The 17,650-nt window shown below is 32.4% G+C and overlaps 1 protein-coding gene across 4 annotated transcripts in view; it reads right to left on the minus strand.

Moving 5' to 3' along the window:
- The window catches only part of KDM6A (lysine demethylase 6A), a 238,885-nt gene that overhangs the window by 44,047 nt on the left and 177,188 nt on the right, over window positions 1-17,650 (minus strand). The window contains exons 11-17 of one of the 4 annotated variants that reach the window (XM_051984984.1): window positions 7,442-7,540; window positions 7,035-7,254; window positions 6,352-6,486; window positions 5,739-5,894; window positions 5,008-5,103; window positions 3,007-3,111; window positions 2,002-2,397 (exon numbers count right to left, since the gene is read on the minus strand). In XM_051984984.1, coding sequence (XP_051840944.1) covers window positions 2,002-2,397; window positions 3,007-3,111; window positions 5,008-5,103; window positions 5,739-5,894; window positions 6,352-6,486; window positions 7,035-7,254; window positions 7,442-7,540 — 1,207 coding nt within the window. The remainder of the gene's footprint in view (window positions 1-2,001; window positions 2,398-3,006; window positions 3,112-5,007; window positions 5,104-5,738; window positions 5,895-6,351; window positions 6,487-7,034; window positions 7,255-7,441; window positions 7,541-17,650) is intronic. The other 3 variants (XM_051984985.1, XM_051984982.1, XM_051984983.1) reach the window with 3 other exon arrangements.

Below are 17,650 nucleotides of genomic sequence, written 5' to 3' on the forward strand. Positions count from 1 at the left end.
TACCTATTACACGCTCCCCCCCATAAAAATTAAAAATAATTACTTCTAAAAATTCATTTTTCCTTCTCCTTTTTCACCAGATTTATGATTATAAAAACTAGGTCTTTTAACTATTTGACATAAAAACTATTCACTTTGTCCGTAATCGACATTATTAAATTTCTAGCTCAATGAAATTGAAATTATATCTCCGGTTTAGTTTTTATTTCAAGGCTAAACCATACCTTAATGGGGACTGCTTGATAACCTTATTTTTCTAAGAGAATTAAAAGTCTTTAATGAGGTAAAAATAAAAAGGTCTTTTATACAAACCAAACAGTAACTAATCTTCCCTTGATTAACAAAGGTCTAAATTTATTCAGTAACTTAGGAAAAAAGAATGATCAAAACAATGATCAGGTTTTCAGTTCAAAGGGCAGTGAAAACTTCATAGACTTCTAGTAGGTAAGATAAAATGTCTCAAAAAACAAAATATTTCGTAAGCTACTAAAACTCATATTGCCACTAAATTTAAAGTCCGTAATTACATGTACAACTATATTCGGACACTTAAGTGAAACAATGGCTGTTAATATTTCTCTGAGTAAATAAATATCAGAAATGTCACAAATTTAAAATATGACTAAGATGGGTACCACGAATGCATTTTAGGAAGCCAGCTATTATTACTATATTATTATACTATAACTTCCTACATATCCAAATCTTTAATTTGGGTATCGTTCTACTTTAGTTGAGTACTGCCTTAGGCAATGTCATAACTTGGACAACTAAAATTACTAAAATTACTTCACTTCTGTCTCTCAAGAGATTCAGTGTGCTAACAGAATGACTATGTTGGCAAGTAATTGCTAGTGTAGTTTCCCTGAATCACTTTGGGAAACAATGGCACTTGGCCTCAAAAACTAAACCCTATTAGGCTTCATTTATAATGATTTGAGTGAGGATTTTATGTTGCCAATTAAATCACATCCTCTTTCAACTTGAGAAGTTAATTTCTCTACACCCCAATAATACAGAATGCTAGAACCCAAAATGCCAAGAAATCTTTTTAAGTCATCTTACAAAAATCCTGTTGGTTTGATTAAATACTTTGGAAAGCAATTTGGAATTATACTAATAAAGTGACTAAAATTTCCATAGCCATTTACATTGCCCTCCAATATCTCACTGGCAAGTATATCCCCATCTCTTTGTCCCCAAGAAAATCAACGATAAAAAATAAAAGCCCCATACATACCAAAATATTTATAGAAGCAAATTTTATATAGCGAACTAAAATTGAAAGCAAAAAGTTAATACTTATCAATTAATGAAAGGCTAACCAAACTGTGGCTAAAATAATAAAATCAGCGCCCCATAACAATGAATAAGAACATAACATTGGGAAGACTTTTAATAACTGGTGGCAAAGTAATTAGAATCAGAAAAATAATATACACTATGACGATATAAATGTAAGTGGAAAGAACAACACTAAATGCTATGAAACTGAAATAGCTAAATTTGGCCCAAAAAGAAAAGAAATGAAAATGCACTTCCCAACCTTCTTTGAAGAGGTAGGAGACTATAAGGGTGTGATAGCTAAGGCTAAGGTGTTTATTTTTCTGTAATACAATTTCCCCCCCTTTTTTTCCAATGTTTGCAATAGGACAGGGGTCCCTGGAAGGGAACAAAGATACTGGGAAATGAAGATGACATAATACAAATCAATAAATATATTAAAGAAAAATTTTAAAGAAATATTAAAAAATAATGCAAATGTTCTGACAAACCAGGCAAGGTTGAACTTGCACTGAACATGTGTAGTATAACTCTAAAATATTTTTATAAAATGGCAGTGAAGGTTTTTCAAGTCAACCTTAACTTTAAAAACAAGTTTTTCTAAGCTGAACCATTCACTCGCCAGGCTTCCTGTTGCTCCCAAAGCTTGATAATATGAGAAATTACAAGTAAATTGTTACTTTTAGAAAGTCAATAATTCAGTTGTTATTCTATTACCTGAGTGGAGTTAGAGAGTTGGTTTTTCCACGGCTCCTCTGCGCTGCTGGTCAGGTTTGTGCGGTTATGAGGTAGAGTGAGTGCGTTTCGCTGCAGGTAAGGCACGTTTCCATTACTTCCACTTCCTGTTATGTGATTATTGCCTATCAAAATAGTGTCTGTACTACCCAGCGTTCTTGCTGTACTGCAGGGAACTGGGCCTGCTGGAAAAGGTCCATTTGCCAAAGGCTGTCCTGGGCAGGCTGGACGGATTCCAGGCTGAGTGACATTAGGCACTCTGGTTAGAGCAACTTGTGGTTGCTGACCAGAGACAGAGTTTGTAGGCAGTGATGAGTCAGCAGTTGGCCCATTGGGAATTCCAGTAGCTCGTACCTGTGCAACTCCTGTTTGTCTCATCTATAAGCAAAAGGTAAAAAAGATAATTACTAATGTGATTCAAAAGAAAAGAGTATATGGTATTAATATATAGTCAAGATATGATGAATCTATTATAATGTTTATCTGTTTGAGCTAAAAACATGCACAAAATTATAAGAAACAATTTTTTAAAAAATCAAGCTTTCTAGTACAACAGATCAAAGGTCTTTCTTATATGTTGAATATTTTATTGATTAGAGAACTAGGAGGAAAAAAGGTGTTTTCCTCCGGTAATTAAAAAAAAAAAAAAAAAAAAAAAGGAGCAATCAGATAATTATCAAAGCCATAGAAATGTTAAAAGTATCTTTATCAGTAGCGTTCAATTGTCTTTCCTTCTACCACTTGATTATACTTTAACTAAAAAAGTAAAATTAAGAATGTCAGATGTTGGGGTAAAGGGTTAGGAAGAGGAAAGTGATGCTAAAAAATATAAATGATACAGGACAAATATTTCTAATGCTATAAAGTACATAATGTGGTTCAGACAGCATTTAAGTGGACATGAAACAGCATTTAAGATCATTTCCAACTTTAAAAAATGAAAAAGCCTATTTTATAAATCCTAAGGAATCACTTTTTAATACATACCTGCTGATGTTGTTGCATCAAAACAAACTGACTCTCCAGTTGTTCCAGCATTAGTTTCTGTGCTGGATTTAAATTATTTCTATTTGCACGAAGCTGTTCCAAGTGCTAAAAAAGGGCAAACAGAAAAGAGAAACCAAAAGTTAAAATTCACGTGTACCTAATATAAAATGATTATCACACTGATATGTAGAATAAAAAGCCAGAGAACATCCAGCCATTCAAAATATTAAAACTGCATGACGTGTGGTTCTCCTTGGCTTCCAATTTAACCACTGCTATAAATTTAATGTTTGAATTGTGGTAAAGTTATATAATCTCCTGACCTCAGCTTCTTTAACTGTGAGATGAGGGTACAAACTATGTGCATCTTCTAAAATTCTTCCAACTCTACAATTCTATTATTTATTAAAAATATTACTAGATTTAACCATTTGAAGAAAGCAGTAATCACACATTATGGTTACATGTTAAAATCTACCATTTCCTTTTACTCACAAATAATGCAAATGGACTATTCTGTCCATAGATATTGATGATCTAAAAATTCTAAACAATATAAAATATTCTCTTATTTTTAAATGTTTTATACTAGCTATCCTGAAAGCCCCCACATGATTTTATTCATTTAACCTTTTTTATAGGCTTTGATAAGATAAATGAGACTATTTATTCACTGTATGTACCTATTTTCTACAAGAATCTAGATTGAGAGTTGGGAGATCTTTGAGATAATCTATTCTCATCCCTCATTTTCAGGTAAGAAAATTTACAGGTAATCCTTTGAATGTGTCTGGTAGCTTTTAGTTGTCCAGCAAGGGCAGCTGCTACTAGGAGATGAGTAAGGGCAAGATGTAATGAAAACTATTATTTACCCCCACATCCCTTCACTTGCACTTCAAGTTTTAAAAAGGGACAGGTCACGGTACTAATTTTCCATTACCAAAAAATCTCCCCCAAAATCACAAATTTCATCCCAAGATTCTTCCAAATGATTTTCTAAATTAATGCAAAAATTGATATAAAAAATTTCAAGATGAATCTAACAAAATTCTTTTTAAAATTTTCCAGTTTATTTGAAAACAATTAAAATCTTGCATATTTTCTCTCTTAATCACTAGATATATCTCAATTTAAATAGCATATGCTTAGTTGTAATGTAACATCTAAAAAGCAGTACTTTCTTAAAAGCAGTTTACTTATCCTTTTTTTCTCGTCACATTTCAGACACACTGGGCTTTTAGAGTTACAGTATACTTAAACTATAATGATAAAATGTATATCAAGCACATCAGTTTAGTGTTGTATAATAATGACTTATATGTCTATTCTCATTCCCTTTAGCAATGACTCTAGGTTTTGCTATTATCATAAAAGTAAAGTGAGAAAAAGCCCTGTTGGAGTCAACATATCAAGCACAAAGAATTCAAAACTTTTGTCTTATGTCGACTAACTACAAGAGATAATCTCCTGTAATTCAATTAATGTAAAATTAGATAATGTTTCTATATTTTCGCAGTATCTGTATTATATACTAGGAACTTGATTCTGCCTATGTCTACCCTCATTTTCTACCAAGATAAGCCAAAAATACAAAGATGATATGGACATAAAACATGTAAACATTCCAATTTTTACTGTAATAGCAAAAGTTATAATACTTATGATATACTTTATGTATCTTATTTAATTTAATCATTGTGGCAAATGTCGAAGGTAGGTTATCACATTTACAGCTGAGAAAACAGACTTAAGGAAGCGGAAAAAAACTTTCCCAAGGTCATGAAGTTAATAACTGTCAGTCCAGTCTCAAACTCAGGCCTTCTGATACCACACCCAAAGTTGTTTCAGTTAAATCTTATTGGCATTCGAGATACATGATGAATCACTGAAACTGGATTTACTTTCAAGGGAAGGATAGTTTCCAGTAATATAATTTTTGGATAACCTAAAACAAAACAATAATCTTCTAAACTTAAAACACTCTTTTTCTGGTATACATACCTGTAATTTCTGTGGTGTCAAGCACCATGAATGAACTTGTTGTTGTGCTGGAGGATGTGACACTGTATGGCCACTACTCCAGGTATTGGAAGTATTCTGAAGAAAACATGTTAAAATGTTAAAAAGTTTAAGTAAATGGCAGTTAGCCCATAAAACAGTAACTAATGGGGAATAAATGACAATGAATAGGAATAAAATACTGCAGTTTTATCTATGAAATAATTTTAAAATACTAAATTCTTTCAAAAGTAACATTAAATGATAAATAATTTGAGAAGTTAATACTAAACTTGGGAGAGGGGAAATCATTAATAGTATATATAAACATATTGACTCTTTAAACCCACCCTTCACACCCCCCACCCTCAAATTATAAAGCAAATGATTCCTTTTTTAAAAAGCATGCTGTCATTTAGACCCAACATTTTTTTTTTTTACTTCAGTACTATTGGAAAGTGATGGTGAAAAGCGTTTTAAAATTTTAGCAGCAGGGAAATGAATAAAATGGCCTGATGCATGTAATCTGATTTCTAGCTTTATTTATTATGATGCTAGGATTTCATGATGAAATACAGTGTTAAAAATGTATAATTATCAGAGAAACTCAAACCTTTCACTCCCTGATGTCCACAAGTATAAAAACTAGAACATTTGATGTTGCAATTTCAAAATCTTCGTGCATTTTGGGCCTGTTTTTGGATTGGGGTTTTCTAGTTCTCTAGAATATATACCTTTGTTGGACTAGATGTTCTTTTCCTCTTGGCAGGACTGGACAGGTCATCTACTTGGCTAGAAGGAATCATGTGTAGTGGCAAGGATTGCTGTGAAATTGGTGTTTGACTGAGGCCTAATACAGGTTCAGTATTTGGATGATGAGGTTTACAAGCCTAAGAATCACAGAAGGAAGACAAAAATATGGTTCTATATACTCTTAATTCTTTCCTTCAAATTAAAAACTTTTATAAGCTGCATAATTTTCAAAGCTATGTGGACATAGCTGATTACAATGATTGAAAAATCAAAATCAAATGAATTATCAGTGGAGGAATGTGTACCTTCCTTGGGATTTAATTTTTTTTTTAAATAATATAATCACTGCAGCATTTCTATTTGAGAAATCTCTCTCAAAATCATGAAAATCCACAAAGGTTCTAAATTGGTACCCCAAATTTCTCCCACATTATAGGGAGTATTACCTTGATCTAGAATCCCTTTGTAATTAAATCAAAAGGCTTTTTTATTATCAAGAAAGCCAGTCCTGCGCTTAGTAAAATAAGCTTGACCACTAAAGATTGAAATAACCCTTCAAGCTGGGCACCTGCAGAATATAACCCAACTTCTCACCTGCTGTGCTGTGTTCATGGCACCCTGCCTGGAGGTAAGCTCTGCGGGAATTGGTAGGCTCCATGCCTCCTCAATACTAGGAAGTAATTTAGTTTTATTCTGTAGACTACCTTGTGGAAGGTTACACAACTGAGCCTAGGAAAAATTATGTAAAAAGCAAATTTAACACAAGCCTACTTTAGTAAGAGCAAGTCCACTAAATCTTCCTAAATGCTGTAGCTAATTATGTTTTAAAGAAAATAGATTCTAAATTTGGGGTTTTAGAAAGATGCTAAGGATAAAGAGGGTAACCAGAATATAAACCTTTGTGAGAATCAGAACAAAGTTGAGCTCTCATAATTATTATCTTATGAAACTTCAAGCAAGAGTGAAAGACAGTGTTTGTGTTCTTTCTCTAAAATGCTATGGAAACTTAAAAATGTAGACAATACATAGAAAAAAAAGTTATGTAAATCAATATGCATCAACTGAGTAAATGTGCAAAAGAGCATATTAGAAATACTTTATATCTCACTTAAAATGAAAAATAAAATAATACTGCAAGCTATGATATGTATACAAAATATGGAAACAGATCATAAACACCATGACACAACTAGACAAACTTGCCAGCCATCCACCCTCTTCCTGCCTGCTGTGTCATGGGCAAAAATATCTCTTTGTAAATGCTATTTAAATTTTACCTGTAAATACTTAATCCGTGCTGCAAGTGCAGAGGTATTACTACAATTTTTGCTCCTAGTTGCATTTAAGTAGCATTTAATGGCATCCTGAGGCTGGTTACAGGACTCATACAGAGTGCCTAGGTCCATCCAGGCTGCAGCATGGCCATGGTCCAATTGTACAGCACATATATAAGCCTGTAAAGCATCCATAGGCTGATTTTGCTGTTGGTATAGCACACTATTTAAAAAGAAAAACAAAAAACAAAAAACAAGAAACAAGAAAAAAAGAAATAGAGAAGAAAGGATTAAATATCACAAGAGAGGATTAAGCCCAAAAAGATATACAGCATGTGGTAAAAGATGAAAAGATCTTTGTTTAAATATATACAGAATTATAATATTACTTATCTTATACAATGTCTTACCCTATTGAACACCACGTATCTGCACTTGCTTCTGATTTATCAATTGACTGCCTATAAGATATAAAGGCATCCTGAACTTTTCCAATACTTGAATAGCACCTGAGAGGGATGGGAGGAAGGGGGAAAAAAATCAAGAATACTTTATTACTATAACGTAAAATTCTTCTACTATTCTAAGGAGGTGTTTTATGTTACTGAAGTATAAAACAACATTTAAATTTCCATAAGATGTATTTTTATTAATATTTCAACATTACATTTAGCTTGAGTAAAAAATACAGTATAGTCTTTCTTTAAACAATGCATGAGTTGAATATATTGCATTTAGAAATTGACAAAGCCTAAATACTGTAACACCACAATATTCCGTAAGAAAGAAGACAAAACAATTAACCTGTATAAACAAAAAGAAATGACACAGATAATGTTGGTCTAAACAAGGCAAGTTATAAATGTATAATGTGGTTCCCCAGGGAAAAAAAAAACTAAAAAGAAGTTTTTAATTTTTAGGTAACAAAAGATTCTAGGAAGTATTTTTTTGAGTTAAAAGAAAATCCTATAAAATTTAAATCATGAATTATAAAATCATAAAAATGAAAAATTTGAAAATGGACTTGCCTTCGAATTTTTAAGATAACCTACCATGCATGATGAAACATTATTTTCAGTGGATCTATATTCACTTCCATCAGTGGAGGAAACAATTTAAACTAAAATAACTTTTTAATTCTGATCAAAAAGTTTTCATATGTATAGTACCTTTCCAATGTGGGATTTCTTAGATTTCTCCCCCCCCCCCCATTTTATGAGTACCAAGGTAGCACTTGAGATGTCTACTCTTATTCTCTTGCTTTCACATTATCAGCTTACCTAACTTTTTTAATCATAGATTTTTGCAAAGATATCCCCTTTATCACTTGGTCCTAGGATTCCATCAAGCTCAGAATCATTATTGCAGAATCATTATAAGAACTAAACCCATTGGAAGAAAACCAAAGTAGAATAAGAAATGTTTATTGTGCAGACTTTATGATCAACTTATACAATGTATCCACAATGAAATAGACTTTGGGAAATCACACCGTGATTTATGATAATACTGATCTTTTCACTGGGTGAAAAAAGCCCATCTTGTTAATAATTTGTGGCAAATGATGATTTCTAAGACTTAGCTTCAGATCACACCACAGGTCAAAGGGAGAGATATCTTAAACATGAGCTGGCTACAAAATCTTACTAGGAAGCAATTACACAGAAGAGGCATAAATAATATCACTACAGATAGATAATACTAAAAAGAAGAAGATAATTTCTAAAACAGTGCTTGTCACATATTGATCAAGAGATAATTGATGAACTATCTTGTTGTCAATTAAAGCAGAGCAAGATCGCCAAACTTAACGGGTAGGGGAAGATGTGTAGATTTTATTGAAAAGTCATATCCAAGTCACAACAGATTAAGATGTCGATGGAATGAGATCTGCGTAACACCCATTAGTTGAGATCAGATTCATTTAAATAACTTTCATCCCCTTCTGGAGTAACTTGAAAAATGATCTATCATTGCTTTCAAAATCGTATAATAGAACAGATTTCTTTAATCCATCTAGCTGGTCTTCCCAACTGAGTCTTAACTGTGATATAAATTTCTTCAAATATGTATGAGAAACTGGAATTGAATCCCAATGTTCCACTGCTGTACAAAATAACTAACAGGACACTAACACATGTGTCCTATTTAAACACAGACAGATACAGATAGATAGAGAGAGACAGACAGACAGACAGACACTATCTATAGTCCTCTTTAAGTCTTTATAATTCTGAATATTTTATGGGATATGTAGGATCACTTGATTCTAATATCAAGTTTACTAAATATTTTAGTATTCAATTTTCTAAATACTTTCCCCCCATTGCTTTGAAGTGGGAATAATAATATACAATTTTAAGTTCAAATTCTAAGTATTGTTCTATATTTTAATTTTTCCCTATATGGCAAGGAGATCAAATCTTCACTGATCTAATTCCTAAGTTCTTTGAATCACTTAATTGTGGTAATTGCTTTATACAGTTTCATAATAAATGATAATAATCAAGGTTTGCTTGATTAAAAGGCAATCTTTGCCTTTTAACTCTTTCCTGTACTGATTATTCATCTAAATAGATTAGGTGGAAAGGTTTCCAATTAGATGGATCAACTTTGGGTCATTATCTTTTCTTGTAATTTGATGTTTATTTTGACTTTTGTTCTAGCCTATGGTCTTCACTACACAATTTTCCATCAATTTCATTGGGGGGGCGGGAGGGGAGGGGAGAAAGAAGAGAGAGGGAATGAGGCTGGGGAGGATAGCTGGGGGAAGTTATTAGTCAGTTACCTGTACAGGCTTCTAATTTGTTTAAAAAAGAAAAAAAACTGATGATATAAAACATGAAGTTTTAATGGAGTCAACAAGGTTTTGACCTTTCTCATTTCAAAAATTTGATTCAACAACATTTTTCTTTTATTCTTCCTTGTTTCAACTTTCTCGTTTAAATCCATGACTATCAAAGTGCACTTTTCACTTGTTTTGAAATATTTTGTCAAATTATTTTTCTACCTTTTCATCCTCTCCAACAGATGTAGGCTCATAAGCTATGATTATCTTCATGGTAGTCCCTTTGATTATACCCATCATGAGCACTATAAGAAGAAATGATGAAGTATCCATGAAAAGATTTTTATTATTGCCTTTGGATGTACAACGAAAAAAACTATCAACTCCATAGTTTCATATTCCAAAGAGTTTGCAAACCATTCCACCATTTAGAGGCAAAATGCTTTTGTCTTTTCCTTTACTTTTTCATGGGAATATCAATAATGTTGTTCATTTGTATAAATAGTATGTCAATGTGTTGGTAGGTAATTGGACAAAAAGTACAACACCAACATTTATAGATGCTCTAAACAACATTTATAAATGGCCAACATTTAAAAATTTATAAAAGGTTTCTTTTTTAACATTCTTTACCAAGTCTCTATTCTACCACTTTAATATCATGCTTCTTTCTCATCTTCTCTTCTCTGGGTTTTTGTGAATAGTTTGTATTGTCCTTTTTCACTTCCAATCAGTCTGTATTCACTGTCCATATCACACTCACCAATTATAGAGATATAGTCTCTTATCTATTTACACGTAATGATTCCATTAATTCCCAGGGGCTTACTGACCATTTCTATGCATATGATTACACAGATCTATATTTCCAGCCCTGCTATTTTGAGCTCCAATACAGTACACTATCCTTTGGACACTTCAATCAGCTAATAAGATAAAAAGAATTTATTAAGCGTATCTCATATGTGAGGTACTGTGCTTAAAAAGTGCTAGGGATTCAAAGAAAGGTAAAAATCTATATCAGAATTCATCTTTCTCTCAGAACTCCTCTTCTAAACTATAATATGAAATATGAAATATTCTAGTCTCCCAGTTTTGCTAATTATTATTTGCATTATTCTTATTATTGACATTATACTTTCTCATATTTTCCATCAGTTGCAAAATTTTGTCCTATTCTTTTCCTTACATCTCTTATATCTGCTTTCTTCTCACTTACTTACATAGCTAGTAACAAAATGCAGTCTTCATTACCTTCTTAGAATGTTACAATGATAGCTAAATTGGTCTTCTGGCTTCAAATATTTCTCCTTTTCCAACTATACTCTCCACACAGCTGCAAAACTTATTTTTTCCATAATTACAGGTAGTACCCAGGCATTTCCAAATGAAATAGATGTCTATAGGTCATTATGTCCATTAGAATAAAATATATATTCCTCTATTTAGTTTTTAAAGTCCTTATAACTTTCTTATAAACTAACTTTCCAAATTATGTATTCATGTCTTGTGTTCCTATATATTAGAATCTAACAAAAAAGGAGTAAGAAAAGTAATTTCTCTAAGGTTTCAAATATGTGAATGGGAAAACTGTCAGGTAGTTAGAAAGGAAAGATTGGAGTTAAGGAATATTCAATGATATAAATTGCTATCTACAAGTTACTAAGGTAGAACTGATGTCTGCTTACAAAAAAGAAAATATTCAAATTTTGTTAATGCATAAGAAAGATTAAGGGGAAAAATGAGGGGGAAAAGAAGAGCAGGTCATACCTGAAAAGGTTTGAATTTTCAGAAAGAAACATGTATTTTGCTTGATAGGTGACTGGGACAGACCGATAACTTGGAGGAGGGAGTGGAGAGGGGGGGAACACGGGGGGGGGGGGGGGGGGGGGGGGGGGTCAGCAGGAGATGCAGAATAAAGTTCTACTTTAAGATGACTAATCTGGTAATTGCATGTAAATTAGATTCTAGCCATAGTCAAGAAAAGTTAGGAGAGTAATATAACAATCTAGCCAAGTTGTAATGGTAGGCTAGAATTAAAGAGAAAAAGTCAAAAAATAATGAGCCAGATGTGATCGATTTTTACTAATGAGAAATGAAAGGCATTAAAATGTTTATTAATTGTGAAGAAAAGAGAGGGGAAGGTAAATAAAATACCCTAATTTTTGAGGGTGTTGTTTCCATTAAGGGAAATGTGAATTTTGCTACAAAGTACAAACATGGAGGAAAATCTACTATTAATATGAAAATTATAATATGAACTCCAAAAACCAAAAAGAAACACAATATTCAATGGGGATACACTAGCAGCTTTCTCAATGAATACATGAAAACATTGGTGTCCATTCTCACTGCTACTAAATTGATCTACAACTCCAGAAATGCTAGTAACAGCAAGAAAAAAAAAATTTCAAGCTAAAAGGAGATAAAATGATCCCTGTTTACTGATGACAGGTTGGTTTATTTAAAATGAATCTAACTTTTACTAAATTTACTAAAAAAGAATCAGAAATCAAAACTTAAGTATATATTTAGCAAAGATACAAAATAAACCAATAAAAATAAAAAATTACCTCTGTATGAGGATAACAAAATACCTAAAGTGAATAATATAAAAAGAAATTCCAACAAAAATAATGATGGATGCATAAAATAATTGGGAATCAATCCAACTTTCAAGCATATTCAATGTTTATGTAAATTCAATCACATAGTTCTCTTTAATGTTTGGAAAAATAATCAGTGCTTATCAATAGGCTATGCCAACATAATAAAAGTCAAATACCAAGAAAGCTAGTTTGCTTGATACTGTATTATTAACACTGAAACATATCAAAGGGATATTTTACAAAAACCAATAAAATAATATCAAAACTTATTTGAGGGGGGGAAAAAACTGGACAAAATTAAATACTTGGGAAAGAACTTCCATGATAAAAACCACTGCGAAAATTGGAAACCATTCTGGGAGAAATTAAGCTTAAACCTTACACCAAGTTTAACAGTATAATCTAAATAGATACATGACCTTAGCACTAAAGAGTACAACATAAAGAATTTAAGAGAGGCAGCTAGGTGGTGTAGTAGATAGAGTGCCAGTCCTGAAGTCAGGAGGACTTGAGTTGGAATTTGTCTTCAGACACTTAATACAGACACTTAACCCTGGGCAAGTTACTTAACCCAATCGCCTCAGAAAAAAATAAATAAACACACACACACACACACACACACACACACACACACACACACACACACACACACAATTTAAGAGAGAAGCAGATAATATAATCATCCACAGCTAGAGCAAAGGAGTAAAAGAAGATTCAGTCAATAAATATTTATTAAACACCTATAAAAATAAGTACAGGGAAAACAAAAGAAGCAAAAGGCAATCCTTGCCTTCAAAGAACTATCTAAATGGGAGGATAGAGGTAAGAATAGGAGAGAAGAGATAAGCAATAAGTATAAATAAAATATATATCCAAATAAAATAACAATAATTAAGAGGGAACATACTAGAATTAAGACTTTCTATAGAATATGGAATAAGTTTAGTTGGTACTTAAACTAGAGAAAACAGCAGATAAAATGAGGATGCAAATAATTCCAGAAATGGGGCATAGCTGTTTTAATTGTAGACCAGCATTACCAGATTGAAGAGTAAATGGCAGGAGTAAAGTATAAGAGGACTGGGAAATTATAAAAGGTTTTGAATGTCAAACAGGATTTTGTATTTTAAGAAAACCACTTTGGTGGCTAAATAGAGGATGGACTGGTGAGAGACTTAATTTGAAACAGGCAAACTGACCCAAAGGCTACCAAAAAAATAAAGACAGGATGAGGAGAGAGGGACAGGGGAAGAGAAGGGGAGAGAGGAGAGAAAGGGGGGTGGGGGGAGAGAGAGAAAGGGAGAGAGGGGCGGGGAGGGAGGGAGGAAAGGAGGGAGGAGTATATTTTAGAAGTTCTTCAGATAGTGAGAAGTCTGGGATGACATCAGGTTTAGTGACTGAGGGACACTGCCCTCTAAATTAATAGGGAAGGTAGGAAGGGGAAGCATTTTAAAAGAAAAGATAATGAATTTATAGCTTTTTACAAGTTAAGTTTAAGATATCTATTGGACATACAATCTGAGATATGTCAGAAATATAGTGAAATTGGAAGTCACGAAGGTGGGATAGGTGGATTGAAAACTGTCAGGATAGAGATGTAATTATATTCATGGAAACTGATGAGATTCATGGAAACTAGTGAAATACTAGAGAGGAAGAAAAGGGTCCAGAACAGAACCTAAGTTTAGCAAGTGAAGAAAGATTAAGTTTCTGCATGAATAAAATTAATGTCTCTCATTCTGATGTTTTAAAATAAAATAAATGTCTCCACTCTGATGTTTTTAATCTAACAATGTTTAAAATGTTAGTTAAAAAGGTAGGACAAGCAGGAGAGAGTGGTACTCACAAAACTGTGAAGGAATGACATGCTACTCAAAACTTCAGGTCTTCTAATTTTAAAACATATGCAATTTTCTTACCTATCTGAAAATTTTCTGATTATATGAATGATATTCACAATTTCCAATTACAATTTTAAAGCTAAAATTTGTAATAGTACATGTAATTGTCAAATAGTCTATGACTTGAGGAGGACAAAGGAAAAGTAAAACAATTTTTCAAATAAAAAAAGAATAGCTTTGTGAATAATTGAACTGGAGACAGAATACTTATTATTAACTTTCTAAGATTATAAACCACATACAACTTAGCAATATGCATTGATGAAGTAGATTCATTTGAAAGTTCTCTTCCCAGCTGGTAGCAGAATTTGTTGTTTCTCAGTGGAACTGCTTAATTTAATCACTTGAGTTTCTTGATGTCTGAAGCTTTAAGCTTTTTCTTGAGATGATCTATGCATTCTTATTCTTACAACTGGTATTATTTTGTGTTTCAAAGATTGACTGCAATTTTCTTGTACTGCTTTTCACATTGTGGTGGTTCACTTTTTTTTTTTTTTTTTTTGACTTTTGTTGTTCTTCTGAGAGAGACCTATAATCTGTAGCAAGCATATCTTCAAGATCAATGAATTTTGAATACAATGCATGTTTTCTTTTGGATGCTTTTTTTTTCTCTCCCAGATTGTCCTTGTTTCTGTTTCTGTGTATTTGCATTCCTAATCAGTTGTCAGGTTTTTCTCCCTTCCTTCCTTTTTTTTTTTTTTTTTTTTTAGTTATTTGATGAAATGCCGCATTCAAAATTTTTCATTTTTGTTAGGTGGGCCATAAATTCTGCTCTGACAATTTTTATACCTTTGTTAAACTATTCAGGAAAAACATATGTTGGTTCCACAGAATTCATAAGGTCTTCTGCCTCATTAGGTGTTGCATTACTTTCCTTTACTTTCCAGAATTTAATTATAGATGTCCAGATTAATTTAATAGAAATAGAGGACATATTTCTTTCTGCTTTTAACATCTTCTGTGTTGCATTATTTGTTTACATTCAAGTTCTTTGAGTCTCTTTTTCCTGATCTTTGGTACTTTGTCTTTTCTCCCATTAATTTTCTCCAATTGCTCACTTTCTAACCTTCTACCTTCAAATGGTTATTTCCTTGGAGACTGGATCTCAAAGCATGTTACCTTCTTCCTATGCTGGCTAATTCATGGTTCACCAGCCAAAGTCTTTGTCCTAAGTGACTTTTGAGAAGACAGACAAGCCCCACCTGAAATATGGGGTTCTAACTTAATGTTAATGAAATACCACATAGCCTTTTGCTATACTTGGTATATCGCTACATTCTGTCCCATCTCCTATGTTCCTTAGTTTGGCAGTAGGAAGAATTGCCATATCTTGTTACTGCTACCTGGATAGTTATATCATTTGGAGTTTGGACCTCAGAGGCTTTAGGAGGAGGTTGTAGGATTGAACTCTACTATAAACCTAAACATAAGTGCCGTCCATTTATCTCTTCTTCTATTCTCCTATAGACATCTTTTGCAAAAGAGAATATTTGCATTTTGTTGACTGCAAAGTCCTCAGACAATTTTTGTGTAGTTTGGGGTTTGGATCTCTATGCACTAAAAGGAAGTATTTGGTGGGTGGTGGTAGAAGGGAGTTGCAAATGAGTTTCTAAGTACAAGGAGTGAGAACATTTGTAGGTTGTAGGGGAGAATGAATCTGAGTTACTCATTAGTTCTCAGAGATTTGGCCTTCTTTTAGGTTCCTAATGTCTTAGATTATGGAGACAACTTAAGTTGCTTTATCTTTGAGATTTACTATGTTTAACACAGGTTGGAAGGACATAAAGATAACAGAAGAAGTCTAGACTTTGATTTTTTGGTCATTACTTAAGTATTTTCATTTTCTTACAATCAAAATTATCTATTTAAACACTAATAGTAATAGCTAGCACTTATGGACTGTCTACTATAACTAAGTACTTTATAGATATATCTCACTGGATTCTTACAACAATCCCGAGAAATACTTTTCCTTAATAGACAACAGAGATTGGTTACTTGCAAGTTTCAGAGTCTAAATTTGAATTTAGGCCTTACTGAGTCCAAGTCTAGAGCTCTGTCCATCTTGCCATTATCTATTGATAGTGTTATCCTTATGGAAAGACAGGTACTAATGTACCACCAGAGAAGCTAAGAAATGCATTAAACATTCTAGAAAAGTAATGGAGAATTATATGATAAAAGTGACTAAATATATTCAATGGAAAAGATTTTTACTATCTTTTGGTTATATTTAATGCAAGATTTTAGATTAAGGTTTTTTTTTATTATTATGTTTTTTCAAAATTCTTCTTTATTTGTGTGTGGGGATATGTATATGTGTTTAAACCATAAATGATAAAGATAGTGATTGGGGAAAAAACTCTTTGCATCAAATATCTCCAATAAGAGTCTATAAGTATTTAAAACATACAGAAAATTGACAAATGCTGTACATAAAATCAAAAGCCATTCCTCAGAAAGTTCTCAGAAGTACTAAAAACTATTAATAACTGAAAGTGAATCAAGTCACTAATCATAAATGAGATATGCAAATCAAAACAACTCTTGAGTTTTCATCTCAATATGTAACAACTTGGTCAAGACATCAAGAGTTGTTTGGAGTAAATCTTATGAATAATAAAAGAAGAGGTAGTATCTTTTAAAAAAAAAATACCAACTGTGTGCTAAGTATTTAATAAACATTTTTTTTTTTTGCTTCACCTAACAATCCTAGAAGGTAAACATTATTGTTGTCACCCACATCACAGTGTTGAAAGTCATTTGGCCAAGGTAACATAGCTAGTAAGTGTCTGAGATAAGGTGTGACCTCTGGTCTTCTTGACTTCAGGCCTAAGGTTTTTGCACACTGGAACCAGCAAGCTATTTTTGTTTAAATTTTGGGGAAAAACAGTAAAGTAGAAATCCACTGTGAACCTTAATTTACGTAAGTAACTTACAATGCAATCATTATGGAGAGAAAATAAAAATTATTCTAACAGTGTAAAATATATATGTCTGTTCTCTTTGGCCTCAAAATCCCAGTACCACCTATACACTTTAAGGAGTTTGAAGACATAAGAAGAGATCTAATTAATATTACAAAGTCTTCAGTATCCTTTTTGCAAAAGCAAGCAACCCAATACAAAACAGATGTCTATTTGGGAATGGCAAAGCAAATTATTCCACACAAAAACAAAGGACTGTTTCTGAGCTATAAACATGATGAATGAAAGACTATAATGTTTATATGAAGTGATAAAAAGTGAAAACATGTAGGAAAAGGAAAACAATAAAGATGGTGACAACAATAATGTAAATGGAAAGATAAAAAAAAAAATC

This window comes from Antechinus flavipes, chromosome 3 (genome assembly GCF_016432865.1).
Source record: "Antechinus flavipes isolate AdamAnt ecotype Samford, QLD, Australia chromosome 3, AdamAnt_v2, whole genome shotgun sequence".
Taxonomy (NCBI): Eukaryota; Metazoa; Chordata; class Mammalia; order Dasyuromorphia; family Dasyuridae; genus Antechinus; species Antechinus flavipes.